We start from the raw sequence: 18277 nt of genomic DNA, 5'->3' as shown, positions 1-18277 counted from the left end.
ACTCATATATAATGTGTAATACCTAACCTCTCTCATTGGCTGCTGATTCAGGGAGTTTCTATATAACATTTATAGGGTTTGGGGGGGTGGGGGGGGGAAGATGAATTATAAGAACTGGCATGGGGAGTAGCAAGCCTTGCTTCTGGGGGTTCAACATTCATACACCTGGGGGGCAGGGAGAGTATTGGGCCCAACCCAAGAATGAATGGATGGGGTTATATGCCCTACTGGGGCAGCTGGTATATGTGTGCATGAATGTTTATTCCCCCCCCCCCCCCGCGTCCCATTAACCAACCTGTAACCTTAAAGTGGCAGTACAGTAATACATGTACTCTCCCCTAGGTGGCGCCGATTCGCCAGACTGCGCTCATGATATATATCGTGGTGGCTCTGTTTTCATGTAGGTGATGTGGGAAATGCCCCCCATTCTGTGTATTTCCCTGTGCTTCATGTAGTCGGGGGTCTCTTCCCCCCCCTTCCCCACTCAGCATGTCCCCCACTTTCCCTCTTTGCTGCCCCACAATTCCCGCTCACCCTTCCTTTATTCCTCTAACTGTTCCCTCCGTCTCTGGGTCATTTCCCCCCTTTACTGATGCAGTTGTACTTTACTGCCTTGCTGCGCTGTATCTTCTTGCCCCTCTCTCACGTGCCCTTATATTGGTGTCTCGTTGCTAGGTCCCCCCCTGTAAGGAGCCCCAAATCCATAGACTGGGAGTCGCACCTGCGGGATGGTAAGTGGGGCCCCACACTGTCATTTTGGGGGGGTTGTTTGGGGGTAAATGCTTATTGCCCTGTGGGAGGGTGCATTTTCAGGCTGATGGGTAGGCAGTGGGGCAGGATTGTTGCCAAGGGTGACAGCAGCAAGTGTCTGCTCAGCTGATTGGTTTGCTGCCCAATGATACTTGGCCTGTGGGAGTGCTGATTGGAGGTAAGTGGGCAGTGCCAGAATGGTGCCACACTGACTGGGGCTGATGGGAAGTGCCAGCCTGATGTGCCGCTTTCCCCCAGAGCCGCTCTACCAGACGTACCGACAGGCCGTTATCAAGAAGGAGATCAGGAGACAGACGGTTCCACGGAACAGCAGCTTCACCAGCTATGACTCCTCCCACGACAGCCCCCAGTCATCTGGCGGCTCCCCAAAGCAGGGGCGCAGGTCGGCCGCGTCCCACAATTCCCTGTGGCAGGAGCTGCCGGCGGTGAAGGAGAGCGGGGTGCTGGGGGGCATGAGCAATGAGGAGAAAAAGATGCAGGAGGTAAAGGGGGGGGCTGGGGGGCAAGAGCAATGAGGAGAAAAAGATGCAGGAGCTAAAGGGGGGGGCTGGGGGGCAAGAGCAATGAGGAGAAAAAGATGCAGGAGGTAAAGGGGGGGCTGGGGGGCAAGAGCAATGAGGAGAAAAAGATGCAGGAGGTAAAGGGGGGGCTGGGGGGCAAGAGCAATGAGGAGAAAAAGATGCAGGAGCTAAAGGGGGGGGCTGGGGGGCAAGAGCAATGAGGAGAAAAAGATGCAGGGGTAATGGGGGGGCTGGGGGGCAAGAGCAATGAGGAGAAAAAGATGCAGGGGTAAGGGGGGGCTGGGGGGGCAAGAGCAATGAGGAGAAAAAGATGCAGGAGGTAAAGGGGGGGGCTGGGGGGCAAGAGCAATGAGGAGAAAAAGATGCAGGGGGTAAGGGGGGGCTGGGGGGCAAGAGCAAATGAGGAGAAAAAGATGCAGGAGGTAAAGGGGGGGCTGGGGGGCAAGAGCAATGAGGAGAAAAAGATGCAGGGGTAATGGGGGCGGCTGGGGGGCAAGAGCAATGAGGAGAAAAAGATGCAGGGGGTAAGGGGGGGCTGGGGGGCAAGAGCAATGAGGAGAAAAAGATACAGGGGGTAAGGGGGGGCTGGGGGGCAATGAGCAATGAGGAGAAAAAGATGCAGGGGGTAAGGGGGGGCTGGGGGGCAAGAGCAATGAGGAGAAAAAGATGCAGGAGGTAAAGGGGGGGGGCTGGGGGGCAAGAGCAATGAGGAGAAAAAGATACAGGGGGTAAAGGGGGGGCTGGGGGGCATGAGCAATGAGGAGAAAAAGATGCAGGGGTAAGGGGGGGCTGGGGGGCAAGAGCAATGAGGAGAAAAAGATGCAGGAGGTAAAGGGGGGGGGCTGGGGGGCAAGAGCAATGAGGAGAAAAAGATGCAGGAGGTAAAGGGGGGGCTGGGGGCAAGAGCAATGAGGAGAAAAAGATGCAGGGGGTAAGGGGGGGCTGGGGGGCAAGAGCAATGAGGAGAAAAAGATGCAGGGGGGGCTGGGGGGCATGAGCAATGAGGAGAAAAAGATACAGGTGGTAAAGGGGGGCTGGGGGCATGAGCAATGAGGAGAAAAAGATGCAGGGGGGGCTGGGGGGCATGAGCAATGAGGAGAAAAAGATACAGGGGGTAAGGGGGGGCTGGGGGGCATGAGCAATGAGGAGAAAAAGATACAGGAGGTAAGGGGGGGCTGGGGGGCATGAGCAATGAGGAGAAAAAGATACAGGGGGTAAGGGGGGGCTGGGGGGCAAGAGCAATGAGGAGGAGGAGATACAGGGGGTAAGGGGGGGGCTGGGGGGCAAGAGCAATGAGGAGGAGGAGATACAGGGGGTAAGGGGGGGGCTGGGGGGCATGAGCAATGAGGAGAAAAAGATACAGGGGGTAAGGGGGGGGCTGGGGGCAAGAGCAATGAGGAGAAAAAGATGCAGGGGGTAAGGGGGGCTGGGGGCAAGAGCAATGAGGAGAAAAAGATGCAGGGGGTAAGGGGGGGCTGGGGGGGCAAGAGCAATGAGGAGAAAAAGATGCAGGGGGTAAGGGGGGGGCTGGGGGGCAGAGCAATGAGGAGAAAAAGATACAGGGGGTAAGGGGGGGCTGGGGGGGCATGAGCAATGAGGAGGAGGAGATACAGGGGGTAAGGGGGGGCTGGGGGTAATGAGCAATGGGGAGGAGGAGATACAGGGGGTAAGGGGGGGCTGGGGGGGTATGAGCAATGAGGAGGAGGAGATACAGGGGGTAAGGGGGGGGCTGGGGGCAAGAGCAATGAGGAGGAGGAGATACAGGGGGTAAGGGGGGGGCTGGGGGGCAAGAGCAATGAGGAGGGAGAAGGAGATACAGGGGGTAAGGGGGGGGGGCCCTGGGGGCAAGAGCAATGAGGAGAAAAAGATACAGGGGGTAAGGGGGGGCTGGGGGGCAAGAGCAATGAGGAGAAAAAGATGCAGGGGGGTAAGGGGGGCTGGGGGCATGAGCAATGAGGAGAAAAAGATGCAGGGGTAAAGGGGGGCTGGGGGCAAGAGCAATGAGGAGAAAAAGATCAGGAGGTAAAGGGGGCTGGGGGCAAGAGCAAGAGGAGAAAAAGATGCAGGGGTAAAGGGGGGGGCTGGGGGTATGAGCAATGGGAGGAGGAGATACAGGGAGGTAAGGGGGGGCTGGGGGGCAAGAGCAATGAGGAGGAGGAGATACAGGGGGTAAGGGGGCTGGGGGGCGAAGAGCAATGAAGGAGGAGAGATGCGCAGGGGGTAAGGGGGGCTGGGGGGCAAGAGCAATGAGGAGGAGGAGATACAGGGGTAAGGGGGGGCTGGGGGGCAAGAGCATGAGGAGGAGGAGATGCAGGGGGTAAGGGGGGGCTGGGGGGCAAGAGCAATGAGGAGAAAAAGAACAGGGTGGTAAGGGGGGGCGGGGGGCAAGAGCAATGAGGAGAAAAAGATACAGGGGTAAGGGGGGGTGGGGGGCAAGAGCAATGAGGAGGATAGATACAGGGGTAAGGGGGGGCTGGGGGGTTATGGGCAATGAGGAGGAGGAGATACAGGGGGTAAGGGGGGGGCTGGGGGGTATGAGCAATGAGGAGGAGGAGATACAGGGGGTAAGGGGGGGCTGGGGGGTATGAGCAATGGGGAGGGGAGGAGATACAGGGGGTAAGGGGGGGCTGGGGGGTAATGAGCAATGAGGAGGAGGAGATACAGGGGGTAAGGGGGGGTGGGTATGAGCAATGAGGAGGAGGAAGATACAGGGGGTAAGGGGGGCTGGGGGTATGAGCAATGGGGAGGAGGAGATACAGGGGGTAAGGGGGGGCTGGGGGTAATGAGCAATGAGGAGGAGGAGTACAGGGGGTAAGGGGGGGCTGGGGGTCATGAGCAATGGGGAGGAGGAGATACAGGGGGTAAGGGGGGGCTGGGGGGTATGAGCAATGGGGAGGAGGAGATACAGGGGGTAAGGGGGGGCTGGGGGTATGAGCAATGAGGAGGAGGAGATACAGGGGTAGGGGGCTGGGGGGATGAGCAAGGGAGGAGGAGATACAGGGGTAACGGGGGGGCTGAGGGGTATGAGGCAATGAGGAGGAGGAGAAGTACAGGGGGTAAGGGGGGGGTTAGTGGAATAAGGGGTGCTAGTGTGCCCCCCAGCTCATACAGTGCCCGTTTGTGCCCCCTACAGAGTATGTTCGAGGTGCTGACGTCGGAGGCCTCCTACCTGCGCTCCCTCAATGTCCTCATCGAACACTTCATGGAGTCCCGCGAGTTGGACGAAACGCTCATTGTGCGCGAGAAGAAAATCCTTTTCTCCAATGTCCTTAAGGTCAAGGAGGTGAGCGAGAGGTGAGTAGGGGGTGAGAGGTGAGTAGGGGGTGAGAGGTGAGTAGGGGCTGAGAGGTGAATAGGGGAGTGAGCGTGTGAGTAGGGGGTGAGAGGGTGAGTAGGGGAGAGGTGAGTAGGTGGTGAGAGGTGAGTAGGGTGAGAGGTGAGTAGGGGGGTGAGAGGTGAGTAGGGGTGGAGAGATGAGTAGGGGTGAGAGGTGGATAGGGGGTGAGAGTGTGAGTAGGGGTTGAGAGGTGAGTAGGGGGTTGAGTGAGAGTAGTTAGGGGGTTGAGTGAGAGGTGAGTAGGGGGGTGAGAGGGGAGTAGGGGGTGAGTGAGAGGTGAGTAGGGGGTGCAGAGCGTGAGTAGGGGTCGAGTGAGAGGTAGTAGGGGGTGATGGAGAGCGTTTTGAGTAGGGGGTTGAGAGGTTAGTAGGGGGCTGAAGTGAGAAGGTGAGAGGGGGTGAGAGTGAGAGCGGGAGGTGAGAGGTGAAGTAGGGGGTGAGAGGTGAGTTAGGGGCGTGAGGAAGTTGAGTAGGGGAGTGAGAGGTGAGGGGGTTGAGAGAGAGGTGAGTAGGGTGAGTGAGAGTGAGTAGGGGTTGTGAGAGGTGAGTTAGGGGTGAGAGGTGATAGTGGTGATGTGAGAGGTGATATAGGGGTGAGAGGTGAGTAGGGGGTGAGTGAGAGGTGAGTAGGGGGTGAGTGGAGAGGTTCTGGAGTTAGGGGGTTGAGAGGTGAGTAGGGGGTGAGGTGAGGGTGAGTAGGGGGTGAGATGTGAGTATGGGGGTGAGGGTGAGTAGGGGTGTGAGTGAGAGGTGAAGTCAGGGGGTGAGAGGTTGAGTAGGGGTGTGAGTGAGAGCTGAGTAGGGGCTGAGAGGTGAGTAGGGGGTGACGTGAGAGGCGAGTAGGGGGAGAGGTGAGTAGGGTGAGTGAAGGTGAGTACGGGGTGTGAGTGAGAGGTGAGTAGGGGTGAGTGAGAGGTGAGTTTTTTTAAGGGGGTGAGTGAGAGGTGAGTAGGGTGAGTGAGAGGTGAGTAGGGGGTGAGTTGAGAGGTGAGTAGGGGGTGAGTGAGAGGTGAGTAGGGTTGAGTGAGAGGTTGAGTAGGGGGTGAGTTGAGAGGTGAGTAGGGGTTGAGTGAGAGGTGAGTAGGGTGAGTGGAGAGGTGAGTAGGGGGTGAGATGAGTAGGGGCTGAGTGAAGAGGTGAGTAGGGGGTGAGTGAGAGGTGAGTAGGGGAGTGAGAGTGAGACGGGGCGTTGAGTGAGAGGTTGAGTTAGGGGGTGAGAGGTAGTAGGGGGGTGAGAGTGAGTAGGGGGTGAGTGAGAGGTGAGTAGGGGGTGAGAGGGAGTAGGGGTGAAGAGGGTGAGTAGGGGGTGAGAGGTGATAGGGGGTGAGAGTGTGAGTATGGGGTAGAGGAGGTGAGTAGGGGGTGAGGAGAGGTGAGTAGGGGGTGAGAGGGAAAGTTCAGGCGGGTTTGGAGAGGTTGAGTAGGGGGTGAGTTGAGAGGTGAGAGGGGGTGAGAGGGTTGAGTAGGGGGGTTGAGAGGTGAGTAGGGCGGTGAGAGGTGAGTAGGGGTGTGAGTGAGAGGTGTGTAGGGGGTGAGTGAGAGGTGAGTTGAGGAGGTGAGTAGGGGTGAGTGAGAGGTGAGTAGGGGGTGAGTGAGAGGTGAGTAGGGGGTGAGTGAGAGGTGAGTAGGGGGTGAGTGAGAGGTGAGTGAGAGGTGAGTAGGGGGTGAGTGAGAGGTGAGTAGGCGGGGGTGAGTGAGAGGTGAGTAGGGGTGAGTGAGAGGTGGAGTAGGGGGTAGTGAGAGGTGAGTAGGGGTGAGTAGAGGTGAAGTAGGGGTGTGAGTGAGAGGTGATGTGAGAGAGGTGAGTATGGGGTGAGTGAGAGGTGAGTAGGGGGAGTGAGAGGTGAGTAGGGGAGTGAGTGAGAGCGGAGTGAGAGGTGAAGTAGGGGCTGTGAGTGACGAAGCGTGAGTAGGGGCGTGAGTGAAGATGGTAGAGTAGGGGGTGAGCTGAGAGGTGAGTAGGGGTGAGAGGTGAGTAGGGGGTGAGTGAGAGGTGAGTAGGGGTGAGTGAGAGGTGAGTAGGGGCCATTCCACACACGCCGCGCCCCAGGGGGGTAGTGAGTATCTGCACCAATAATAACGCTGAGTGCCGGCAGGTTCCTCATGGATTTGGAGGATCGAGTAGAGGAAAATATCATCATCACCGACGTGTGTGACATCATCTACGCGCACTCGCGCCATCACTTCCCCGTGTACATCGACTACGTGCGCAACCAGGTGTTCCAGGAGAAGACGTACAGCGAGCTCTTGTGGGTAACGCTCTGCTACAGGCACTGCCCGCCACTTGCTGGCGCTCTGGGGCACTATGGCTGCGCTTTATGGCTGCGCTGTGTGGCCGCGCTGTGTGGCTGTGCTTTATGGCTGCGCTGTGTGGCCGCGCTGTGTGGCTGTGCTTTATGGCTGCGCTGTGTGGCTGTGCTTTATTGGCTGTGTGGCCACGCTTGTGTGGGCTGTGCTTTATGGCATGGTGTGGCTGTGGCTTTATGGACGCGCTGTGTGGCTGTGCTTTTTATGGGCCAAACTGGTGGCCCGCGCTGTGTGGCTGTGCTCTTATTGGCTGTTGTGGCCTGTGCTTTATGGCGCGCTGTGTGGCTGTGCTTTATGGCCTGTGGTTCTGTGCTTTATGGGCGCGCTGTGTGGCTGTGCTTTATTGAGCCAAAACTTGTGTGGCCGCCGCTGTGTTGGCATGTGCTTTATGGCTGCGCTGTGTGGCTGTGCTTTATGGGCCAAACTGTGTGGCCGCGCTGTGTGGCTGTGCTTTTATGGCTGCCGCTGTGGTATGGCCTGTGCTTTATGGCTGCGCGTGTGTGGCTGCGCTTTATGCTGCGCTGTGGGCTTGATTGCTTTATGGCTGTGTGGCCGCGCTGTTGGTGGCTGTGCTTTATGGCTGTGTGGCTGTGCTTTATGGCCGCGCTGTGTGGCTGTGCTTTATGGCTGTGTGGCTGTGCTTTATGGCCGCGCTGTGTGGCTGTGCTTTATGGCCAAACTGTGTGGCCGCGCTGTGTGGACTGGTGCTTTATGGCTGTGCTTTATGGCTGCGCGTGTTGCTGTGCTTTATGGCCAAACGTGTGGCCGCCCGCTGTTGTGGCTGTGCTTTATGCCTGCGCTGCATGTGGCTGTGCTTTAATGCCAAACTGTGTGGCCGCGCTGTGTGGCTGTGCTTCATGATGGCTGCGCTGTGGGCTGCGCTTTATGGCCGAGCTTGTGATGCGGCTTTATGGCCAAACTTTGTTGGGCGCTGCTTTATTGGCCGAGCTGTGTGGCTGCGCTTTATGGCCGCGATGTGTGGCTGTGCTGTGTTGCTGTGCTTTATGGCCGCGCTGTGTGGCTGTGCTTTATGGCCAAACTGTGTGGCCGCGCTGTGTTGCTGTGCTTTATGGCCGCGCTGTGTGGCTGTGCTTTATGGCCAAACTGTGTGGCTGTGCTTTATGGCCAAACTGTGTGCCGCCGCCTGTGTTGCTGTGCTTTATTGGACCGCGCTGTGTGGGCTGTGCTTTTATGCCAAACTTGTGGCCGCGCTGTGTTTGCTGTGCTTTTATGGCGAGCTGGTGTGCTGCGCGTAGGGGCCAAACTGTCGGTTGGCCGCCGCTTTATGGCCAAACTGTGTGGCCGCGCTTTATGGCCAAACTGTGTGGCCGCGCTGTGTTGCTGTGCTTTATGGCCAAACTGTGTGGCCGAGCTGTGTGGCTGTGCTGTGTTGCTGCACTGTATGGCTGCGCTGTGTGGCTGTGCTTTATGGCAAGGCTGTGTGGCTGCGCTTTATGGCAAGGCTGTGTGGCTGCGCTTTATGGCAAGACTGTGTGGCCGAGCTGTGTGGCCGCACTGTGTGGCTGCGCTTTATGGCAAGGCTGTGTGGCTGCGCTTTTATGGCTGTGCTTTGTGGCCGAGCTGTGTTGCTGTGCTTTATGGCCGAGCTGTGTGGCTTTGCTTTATGGCTGTACACAAGTATGTTCTGTGCCCATACTGCCTGTTTCTGTACTCACAGTTATAATTGTATTCCTCACCCGCCTAACTGCCAACTCCTTGTGCCTCTCGCTCACTCACCTTTCCCTTCTCTCATAGGGAGAAGAACCCCCAGTTCCATGCGGCTCTGTGCAGGTTACAGGATCTGCCCCAGTGCCACCGCCTCCCTTTCATGTCCTTCCTGCTCCTGCCCTTCCAGAGAATCACAAGGATCAAGATGCTCATTGAGGTGAGACCCTGTCCCCTTACTCCCCTACTGCTCCTCTCATTCACCTCCTCGCTATGGCAGGCAGGGTAACTAAACGCTCACTGAGTCAGGCAGGGTAACTAAACACTCATTGAGTCAGGCAGGGTAACTAAACGCTCACTGAGTCAGGCAGGGTAACTAAACGCTCACTGAGTCAGGCAGGGTAACTAAACGCTCACTGAGTCAGGCAGGGTAACTAAACGCTCATTGAGTCGGCGGGCGTAAACTAAACGCTCATTGACGTCAGGCAGGGTAACTAAACGCTCATTTGAGCAGGGGCAGGGTAACCTAAAACGCTCATTGAGTCAGGCAGGGTAACTAAACGCTCACTGAGTCAGGCAGGGTAACTAAACGCTCATTGAGTCAGGCAGGGTAACTAAACGCTCACTGAGTCAGGCAGGGTAACTAAACGCTCAGTGAGTCAGGCAGGGTAACTAAACGCTCACTGAGTCAGGCAGGGTAACTAAACGCTCAATTGAGTCAGGCAGGGTAACTAAACGCTCATTGAGTCAGGCAGGGTAACTAAACGCTCACTGAGTCAGGCAGGGTAACTAAACGCTCACTGAGTCACAGTGGCTATGGCAGGCAGGGTAACTAAACGCTTACTGAGGGGATTGGGGATAGCCCTGTACCCCAGCCCTGTACCCCAGCCCTGTACCCCAGCCCTGTGCCCCAGCCCTGTACCCTAGCCCTGTGCCCTAGCCCTGTACCCCAGCCCTGTACCCCAGCCCTGTACCCCAGCCCTGTACCCCAGCCCTGTACCCTAGCCCTGTACCCTAGCCCTGTACCCCAGCCCTGTACCCCAGTAACTCCCATCCGTAACATCTTCTCCCCCTGCTCCATTATTACTCTGCACCCCCTTACTAGCACTCCATCCACTTACTGCCTTGTCCATAACAACCTCCCATACACACCCCTACCCTCCTGGTCTCCCTCTATTAACCCCTACCCTCCCTGCCTCACACACCCCTACCCTCCTGGTCTCCCTCTATTAACCCCTACCCTCCCTGCCTCACACACCCCTACCCTCCTGGTCTCCCTCTATTAACCCCTACCCTTCCCTGCTCACCAACCCCTACCCTCCTGGTCCCCTCTATTACCCCTACCCTCCTGGTCTTCCCCTCTATTAAAGACCCCTACCCTCCCTGCCTCACCACCACCCCTACCCCCCTGGTTCCCCTCTTATAAACCCCTACCCTCCCTGCCTCACACACCCCTTACCCTTCCTGGGTCTCCCTCTATTAAACCCCTACCCTCCCTGGCCTCACACCACCCCTACCCTTCTGGTCTCCTGCTATTTAACCCCTACCCGTCCCTGCCTCACACACCCCTACCTCCTGGTCTCCCTCTATTAACCCCTACCCTCCTTGCCTCACCACACCCCTTACCCTCCTGGTCTCCCTCTATTAACCCCTACCCTCCCTGCCTCACACACCCCTACCCTCCTGGTCTCCCTCTATTAACCCCTACCCTCCCTGCCTCACACACCCCTACCCTCCTGGTCTCCCTCTATTAACCCCTACCCTCCCTGCCTCACACACCCCTACCCTCCTAGTCTCCCTCTATTAACCCCTACCCTCCCTGCCTCACACACCCCTACCCTCCCTGCCTCCTCCCTCTATACACTTCTTCACTCGCCTGCCCCCCCCATCTCTTCCTATTTACCCCTTCCCTTTCTCCTCTACATATCAGGATGGTCAGTGAATGTGCTCTCTCCTCTCCCACAGAATATACTGAAGAGAACAGAGGAGGGCTCCGAAATGGAACAGAATGCGACCAATGCCCTGGATTCTGTGTCCAAGGTATGGAATAAGTAACATGGCGGCTGGGGGGCACAATCCCCTGCAGGGAGTAGCCGTGTGTGTGCTGCAGGGAGTTGTGCTTTGATTGGCCCCAGAGGTTCTGTTCAGTGATCTCCTTAGATGTAAAGGCTCCTCCCCTGACAATAAATAATGGAAGTGAGCAGAGTATAGGGGGGACTGATACATGGAACTGCTTACCTGCTGGGGTGGTACGGCCCAACTCACACACTTACCTGCTGGGGTGGTACGGCCCAACTCACACACTTACCTGCTGGGGTGGTACGGCCCAACTCACACACTTACCTGCTGGGGTGGTACGGCCCAACTCACACAACTACCTGCTGGGGTGGTACGGCCCAACTCACACACTTACCTGCTGGGGTGGTACGGCCCAACTCACACACTTACCTGCTGGGATGGTACGGCCCAACTCACACACTTGCGGGGTGGTACGGCCCAACTCACACACTTACCTGCTGGGATGGTACGGCCCAACTCACACACTTGCGGGGTGGATCTGTGCTGCTTTATGTGGGTTCTGTTGCTATAGAGACACCCACGGCACAGGTGCCACAAGCCCCTGTGTGAGGAGGGAAATATGGTCCCACCCTGGGGCTCCCATAGATCTCTGTGCATATCTGCCCCACCCTGACCATCCTGCCCCCCACCCTGACCATCCTGCCCCCGTTACAGATTATCCAGGAGTGTAACCGGGAGGTGGGCCGCATGAAGCAGACGGAGGAACTGATCCACATTGCCCAGAAGATTGTGTTTGACAAGATAAAGGTAGGAGGCTTTAATGGGAGAATGCAGACTGGATAGCGCTAGAAAGCAGAGTTCTGATTGGTGGGTTTTTTGGCAGGCAGTTCCGATAGTTTCCCAGAACAGGTTCCTGGAGAAGCAGGGAGAGCTGAGCGAGGTGCTACAGAAAGGCAGTCTCTTTGGCATCAAACCCACCAAATTCAGCCCCGTCTACTTCTTCCTGTTCAACGACTTCCTGCTCATTACCCAGAAGAAGAGGTGAGTGGCCAAGATATTTAGTTTAATTGCCCCCCCTCCCCAGTGCATGGTAACTGGTGCCCAGTACAGTTCTGTCCCCCCAGTGCATGGTAACTGGTGCCCAGTACAGTTCTGTCCCCCCAGTGCTTGGTAACTGGTGCCCAGTACAGTTCTGTCCTCCCCAGTGCATGGTAACTGGTGCCCAGTACAGTTCTGTCCCCCCAGTGCTTTGTAACTGGTGCCTAGTACAGTTCTGTCCCCCCCAGTGCAGGGTAACTGGTGCCCAGTACAGTTCTGTCCCCCCCAGTGCAGGGTAACTGGTGCCCAGTAACAGTTCTGTCCCCCCCCAGTGCAAGGTAACTTGGTGCCCAGTACCAGTTTTTTTTTCTTTTGTTTCCCCCCCAGTGCAGGGAACTTGGGCCCAGTACAGTCTGTCCCCCCCAGTGCAGAGGTTAACTGGTGCCCAGTACCAGTTCTGTCCCCCAGTGCATTGTGTAAAACGGTGCCAGTACAGTTCTGTTCCCCCAGTGCATTCGGTAACTGGTGGCCCCAGTACAGTTCTGTCACCCCAGTGCATGAAACTGGTGCCCAGTACAGTTCTGTCCCCCCAGTGCTTGGTAACTGGTGCCCAGTACAGTTCTGTCCTCCCCAGTGCATGTACTGGTGCCAGTTAACAGTTCTGTTCCCCCCAGTGCTTGGTAATGGTGCCCCTAGTACGTTTCTGCCCCCCCAGTGCGGGTAACTGGTGCCCAGTACAGTTCTGTCCCCCCCAGTGCAGGTAACTGGTCCCAGTTACAGTTTCTGTCCCCCCCAGTGCAAGGTTACTGGTGCCCAGCTACAGTTCTGTCCCCCCCAGTTGCAGGTAACTTGGTGCCCAGTACAGTTCTGTCCCCCCAGTGCAGGGTAACTGGTGCCCAGTACAGTTCTGTCCCCCCCAGTGCAGGTAACTGTTGCCCAGTACAGTTTCTGTCCCCCCCAGTGCAGGGAAACTTTGGTGCCCAGTACAGTTTCTGTCCCCCAGTGCAGGGAAACTGGCTGCCCAGTACAGTTCTTGTCCCCCCAGTGCAGTGGGGTAACTGGTGCCCAGTTACAGTTCGTGCCCCCCCAGTGCAAGGGTAAACTGCGTGCCTAGTACAGTTCGTCCCCCCCAGTGCCAGGGTAACTGGCTGCCTAGTACAGTCTCTGTTCCCCCCCAGTGCAGGTAACTGTGCCTAGTACAGTTCTGTCCCCCCCAGTCAGTGGTAACTGGTGCCAGGTACAGTCTTGTCCCCCCCCAGTGCAGGGTAAATGGTGCCCAGTACAGTTCTGTCCCCCCCAGTGCTGGTACTGGTGCCTAGTACAGTTTCTGTCCCCCAGTGCAGGGTAACGGTGCCCAGTAAACAGTTCTGTCCCCCCCCAGTGCAGGGGTAACTGCGTGCTAGACAGTTCTGTCCCCCCAGTGGCAGGGGTGGTAACTGGTGCCCAGTACAGTTCTGTCCCCCCCAGTGCAGGGTAACGTGGTGCGCCCCATAGTACAGTTCTGTCCCCCCAGTGCAGGGTAACGTGGTGGCCCAGTACAGTTCTGTCCCCCCAGTGCCCGGGTTTAACTGGTGCCTAGTACAGTTCTGTCCCCCCAGTGCAGGGTAATGGTGCCAGTACAGTTCTGGCCACCCAGTGCAGCGGTAACTTGGTGCCTAGTAAGTGTCTGTCCCCCCAGTTGCAGGCGGTAACTGGTGCTAGTACAGTTCTGTCCCCCAGGCAGTGGGTAACTGGCTGCCCCAGTACAGTTTCTGTCCCCCCCAGTGCAGGGTAACTGGTGCTAGTACAGTTTCTCCCCCAGTGCAGGGTAACTGGTGCCCAGTACAGTTCTGTCCCCCCAGTGCAGGGTAACTGGTGCCCAGTACAGTTCTGTCCCCCCAGTGCAGGGTAACTGGTGCCCAGTACAGTTCTGTCCCCCCAGTGCTTGGTAACTTGGTGCCCAGTACAGTTCTGATCCCCAGTTGCAGGTAAAACCTGGTGCCCAGTTACAAGTTCTGCCCCCCCCCACGTGCCAGGCAGGGGGTTTAACTGGTTGCCCACGCCCTTTCATGTTGGCCCCTGGCCGATTCTCTCTTTCTCCCCTCACATCTCTCTCCCTCCTTCCTTCCCCTTTTGGTTTCCTTCTTCCCTCCCCTTCCTGTAAGCCCCCAGTGCAGGGTAACTGGTGCCTAGTACAGTTCTGTCCCCCCAGTGCAGGGTAACTGGTGCCCAGTACAGTTCTGTCCCCCCCAGTGCAGGGTTAAACTGTCAAGTGCCTAGTTACAGTCTGTCCCCCCAGTGCAGGGTAACTGGTGCCCAGTACAGTTCTGTCTCCCCCCAGTTGACCAGGGTAACTGTTGCCCAGTACAGTTCTGTCCCCCCAGTTTGCAGGGTAACTGGTGCCCAGTACAGTTCTGTCCCCCCAGTGCTTGGTAACTGGTGCCCAGTACAGTTCTGTCCCCCCAGTGCAGGGTAACTGGTGCCCAGTACAGTTCTGTCCCCCCCAGTGCAGGGTAACTGGTGCCCCTTCATGTTGCCCCTGGCCATTCTCTCTTTCTCCCCTCACATCTCTCTCCCTCCTTCCTTCCCCTTTGGGTTTCCTTCTTCCCTCCCCTTCCTGTAAGCCCCTCCCCCCATTCTTGCCCCTGCCACTGATACGTATTGCTTCTGCTTGTTTCCCCAGCTCAGACAAGTATGTAGTTGTGGACCACGCGCATCGCTCTCTGGTTCAGGTCCAATCCTGTCCCACCATAGAGAGCAGTTTCTTCCTGACGCTGCTGGAGAATCACCAGGGCAAGATGTGTGAGCGCCTCTTCAAGGCTTCCACCCAGTAAGTGAGATGTACAGAGACATGTGACCTCATGATGCGTCAATGCCCCGCCTCCTGTAGGGTGACACAGCTTGGAGGAGGTGCCAGGAGCCTGCCCCTCCCACTGCAGGGTTACTAGTGATGCTTTTCCCCTGTAGGTCGGATTTACACCGCTGGGTGGCAGCTTTTCCAAATCTCAATGATGATTCCCTTTCTGGAAGTGACACTATATACGAGGACTGGGGTAAGTGAGCTCTGCTGCCTACCTACCTACCTACCTACACTGGGTACAGAGTCTGCCCTTACACTGTTTGTTGGAATTCTCTGTGTTCATTACTTGAATCCTTGTGCCCTTGTAGATAATAAACTTGGCTGTAGCAATGCCAGGCAGCAGGGGCAAGGGCAAGCAGGGTACTGAGCTGTATTATATGGGTATAGATTCACGGGAGGAGGGGGTTATTCTTCCCCTTTACAGAGCGCTGGTAAGGCCCCATCTAGAATATGCTGTTCAGTTTTGGTCTCCAGTGCTCAAACGGGACATTACTGAGTTACAGAGGGTCCAGAGAAGGGCAACTAAGCTGGTAAAGGGTTTGTTACAGTGAGAGCTGGGAAGTTGTGGGGGGGAATACAGGGGTTATGGGAGATAGCTCTCAGTACAAGTGAGGGAATACAGGGGTAGGGGAGATAGCTCTCAGTACAAGTGAGGGAATACAGGGGTAGGGGAGATAGCTCTCAGTACAAGTGAGGGAATACAGGGGTAGGGGAGATAGCTCTCAGTACAAGTGAGGGAATACAGGGGTAGGGGAGATAGCTCTCAGTACAAGTGAGGGAAATACAGGGGTAGGGGGGATAGCTCTCAGTACAAGTGAGGGAATACAGGGGTATGGGAGATAGCTCTCAGTACAAGTGAGGGAATACAGGGGTAGGGGGATAGCTCTCAGTACAAGTGAGGGGAATACAGGGGTAATGGGAGATAGCTCTCAGTACAAGTGAGGGAATACAGGGGTAGGGGGGATAGCTCTCAGTACAAGTGAGGGAATACAGGGGTAGGGGGGATAGCTCTCAGTACAAGTGAGGGATACAGGGGTATGGGGGATAGCTCTCAGTACAAGTGAGGGAATACAGGGTTATGGGAGATAGCTCTCAGTACAAGTGAGGGAATACAGGGGTAGGGGAGATAGCTCTCAGTACAAGTGAGGGAATACAGGGGTAGGGGAGATAGCTCTCAGTACAAGTGAGGGAATACAGGGGTAGGGGGGATAGCTCTCAGTACAAGTGAGGGAATACAGGGGTAGGGGGGATAGCTCTCAGTACAAGTGAGGGAATACAGGGGTAGGGGGATAGCTCTCAGTACAAGTGAGGGAATACAGGGGTAGGGGGGATAGCTCTCAGTACAAGTGAGGAATACAGGGGTAGGGGGATAGCTCTCAGTACAAGTGAGGGAATACAGGGGTAGGGGAGATAGCTCTCAGTACAAGTGAGGGAATACAGGGGTAGGGGGATAGCTTCTCAGTACAAGTGAGGGAATACAGGGGTAGGGGGGATAGCTCTCAGTACAAGTGAGGGAATACAGGGGTAGGGGGGATAGCTCTCAGTACAAGTGAGGGAATACAGGGGTAGGGGGGGATAGCTCTCAGTACAAGTGAGGGAATACAGGGGTAGGGGGGATAGCTCTCAGTACAAGTGAGGGAATACAGGGGTAGGGGGGATAGCTCTCAGTACAAGTGAGGGAATACAGGGGTAGGGGGGATAGCTCTCAGTACAAGTGAGGAATTTTTTCCCCTCTGTGGCAAATTAGAGAGGCTTCAGATGGGGTTTTCGCCTTCCTCTGGATCAGTAGTAGTTAGGCAGGTTATATACAGGCATTATGGTTGAACGTGATGGAGGTGGGTCTTTTTTCAACCTGACTGACTATGTTACTATGAATCTGTGCCCCTGCAGACTGCCCTCAGGTCCAGTGCATAGAACCTTATTCAGCCTCACAGGCCGACGAGCTGAACTTGGAGCCCGTGGATATTATTAATGTGCTGAAGAAAACGTCAGAAGGTAGGTACCCCGAGCCCTTAGAGGGGCCAAATGAGGGGGGGATGAGAGGTGCAGGGGACTAACAGATCTCCTGTTCCTCAGGTTGGTATGAAGGGATCCGACTCTCGGATGGGAAGAAGGGTTGGTTCCCATCGCTCTACGTGCAGGAAATCACCAATGAGCACGTGCGGCGGCGGAACCTGCGAGAGCGGCACCGGGTACTTCAGGCGGCGCGGCAGATCCAACTGAACCGCTTCGGGGAGCCCAGAAAGAAAACCGGCTCGGCCTAAATACCCGGAATATTTAGTGGCCTGGAGTCCTCCCGATTCCTTAGGAGATTCACCGGCCGGATTCCTCTGGAGATTCCATGGCCTGAACTGGAAGCCATCTGGTAACTGGGGAGATGAACTGGTTTGGTGCCAAATCAGCCCGATGCCATTGGGAGGGTCACTGGCCCCAGAGCCGCCGCAGCTAGATACCCCTCAGCAACTCAACAGGAACACCCCAAAGTATCCAATGATACCAGACTGTCGGGCTGTGGGCAGGGAGAGTACGGGCCCGCCCCACTGCTGTGTAGCCAATCACTGCACAAGGCTCCTTACTGGGCAGAGAGGGGTGTATGGGCGGAGCCAGACTGCCCCAGGAACCTGCCCTGTCATGCACAGACCTGGGGCATAGCCATGGCATTTGCCTCTAGCAGGACAGTGCGGGGCAGTTGATTGGCTGCTTATCATGTTTGGGAAACTGTTGCTTTGTATATTTCATAGCAACCAGGATGTTGTGAGTGCAATCTGTTGTAAATAGCTCTCTTATTTAAATGTATAGACGCTGACTGGTTCCACACATAGCACAAGCCGCCTCCTCTTGTTGTATCATATATATATATATTCTCTGTATGCGTCTCCTGTCCCTATACCTCCCCCCCCCCCCCCCCAGTTTCCTTATCTGACCCCCAGTAGGCATTATTCTTGCTACAGTTGGTCACATGGGGTGAGGGGGCTGCAAACAATAAGAGAGGGGCTATTGGGCCGTTTCAGTTGCACATAAGGATAAGGGCAGTGGCAGCTGGGGAGATGAGTCGCCCCAACAACTCTTTGTTGCCGCGGGCGACTAATCTCCCCGCAATGCCACCCTCACCCTTCAGTCTTCCCCCCCTGCCCCCAAGAACCTGCCCTGCCCCCCCCTCCTTCCCCAGTGCATCTGACCAGCCCCCCAGAACCTGCCCTGCCCCCCCTCCTTCCCCAGTGCATCTGACCAGCCCCCCTCCTTCCCCAGTGCATCTGACAGCCCCCCAGAACCTGCCCTGCCCCCCCTCCTTCCCCAGTGCATCTGACCAGCCCCCCTCCTTCCCCAGTGCATCTGACAGCCCCCCAGAACCTGCCCTGCCCCCCCTCCTTCCCCAGTGCATCTGACAGCCCCCCAGAACCTGCCCTGCCCCCCCTCCTTCCCCAGTGCATCTGACCAGCCCCCCAGAACCTGCCCTGCCCCCCCCTCCTTCCCCAGTGCATCTGACCAGCCCCCCAGAACCTGCCCTGCCCCCCTCCCCCCCATTAGTCGCGCTGAGTGTAAACACTTGTATGTCCTGCCATTCATTTCGCTGCACAAATTAAAGGGGAACATATTTCTCCCAGTATGAAATGATGCAGGGCTGTGTCCGTTCCACTTTTAATTAAAACAATCTGTTTCCTATTATTGTTCTGCTGGTTGATTTGGACTAATCTTGCGCCTATGAGCGAGGCGGAGACTTCCCAGCTACCCCCATGGGCCAAGCTCAGCCATAAAGCATTTGTTTAACCAGGAGACACGC

General features: G+C 56.6%; 1 protein-coding gene across 1 annotated transcript in view; it reads left to right on the top strand.

Moving 5' to 3' along the window:
- LOC116409847 (ephexin-1-like) overlaps nucleotides 1–18162 on the top strand; it is a 38115-nt gene extending 19953 nt beyond the window's left edge. The window contains exons 4-16 of the mRNA XM_031899581.1: nucleotides 343–400; nucleotides 676–731; nucleotides 1009–1253; nucleotides 4426–4586; nucleotides 6725–6877; nucleotides 8691–8820; nucleotides 10566–10640; nucleotides 11334–11426; nucleotides 11503–11660; nucleotides 14320–14466; nucleotides 14604–14689; nucleotides 16387–16491; nucleotides 16573–18162. Of these exons, the coding sequence (XP_031755441.1) occupies nucleotides 343–400; nucleotides 676–731; nucleotides 1009–1253; nucleotides 4426–4586; nucleotides 6725–6877; nucleotides 8691–8820; nucleotides 10566–10640; nucleotides 11334–11426; nucleotides 11503–11660; nucleotides 14320–14466; nucleotides 14604–14689; nucleotides 16387–16491; nucleotides 16573–16760 (1655 nt within the window). The 3' untranslated portion in view covers nucleotides 16761–18162. The remainder of the gene's footprint in view (nucleotides 1–342; nucleotides 401–675; nucleotides 732–1008; nucleotides 1254–4425; nucleotides 4587–6724; nucleotides 6878–8690; nucleotides 8821–10565; nucleotides 10641–11333; nucleotides 11427–11502; nucleotides 11661–14319; nucleotides 14467–14603; nucleotides 14690–16386; nucleotides 16492–16572) is intronic.
- Nucleotides 18163–18277: the final 115 nt, after the last annotated feature.

Source organism: Xenopus tropicalis, chromosome 3 (genome assembly GCF_000004195.4).
Source record: "Xenopus tropicalis strain Nigerian chromosome 3, UCB_Xtro_10.0, whole genome shotgun sequence".
Lineage (NCBI taxonomy): Eukaryota > Metazoa > Chordata > Amphibia > Anura > Pipidae > Xenopus > Xenopus tropicalis.
This window is presented reverse-complemented; position numbering and strand designations above follow the sequence as displayed.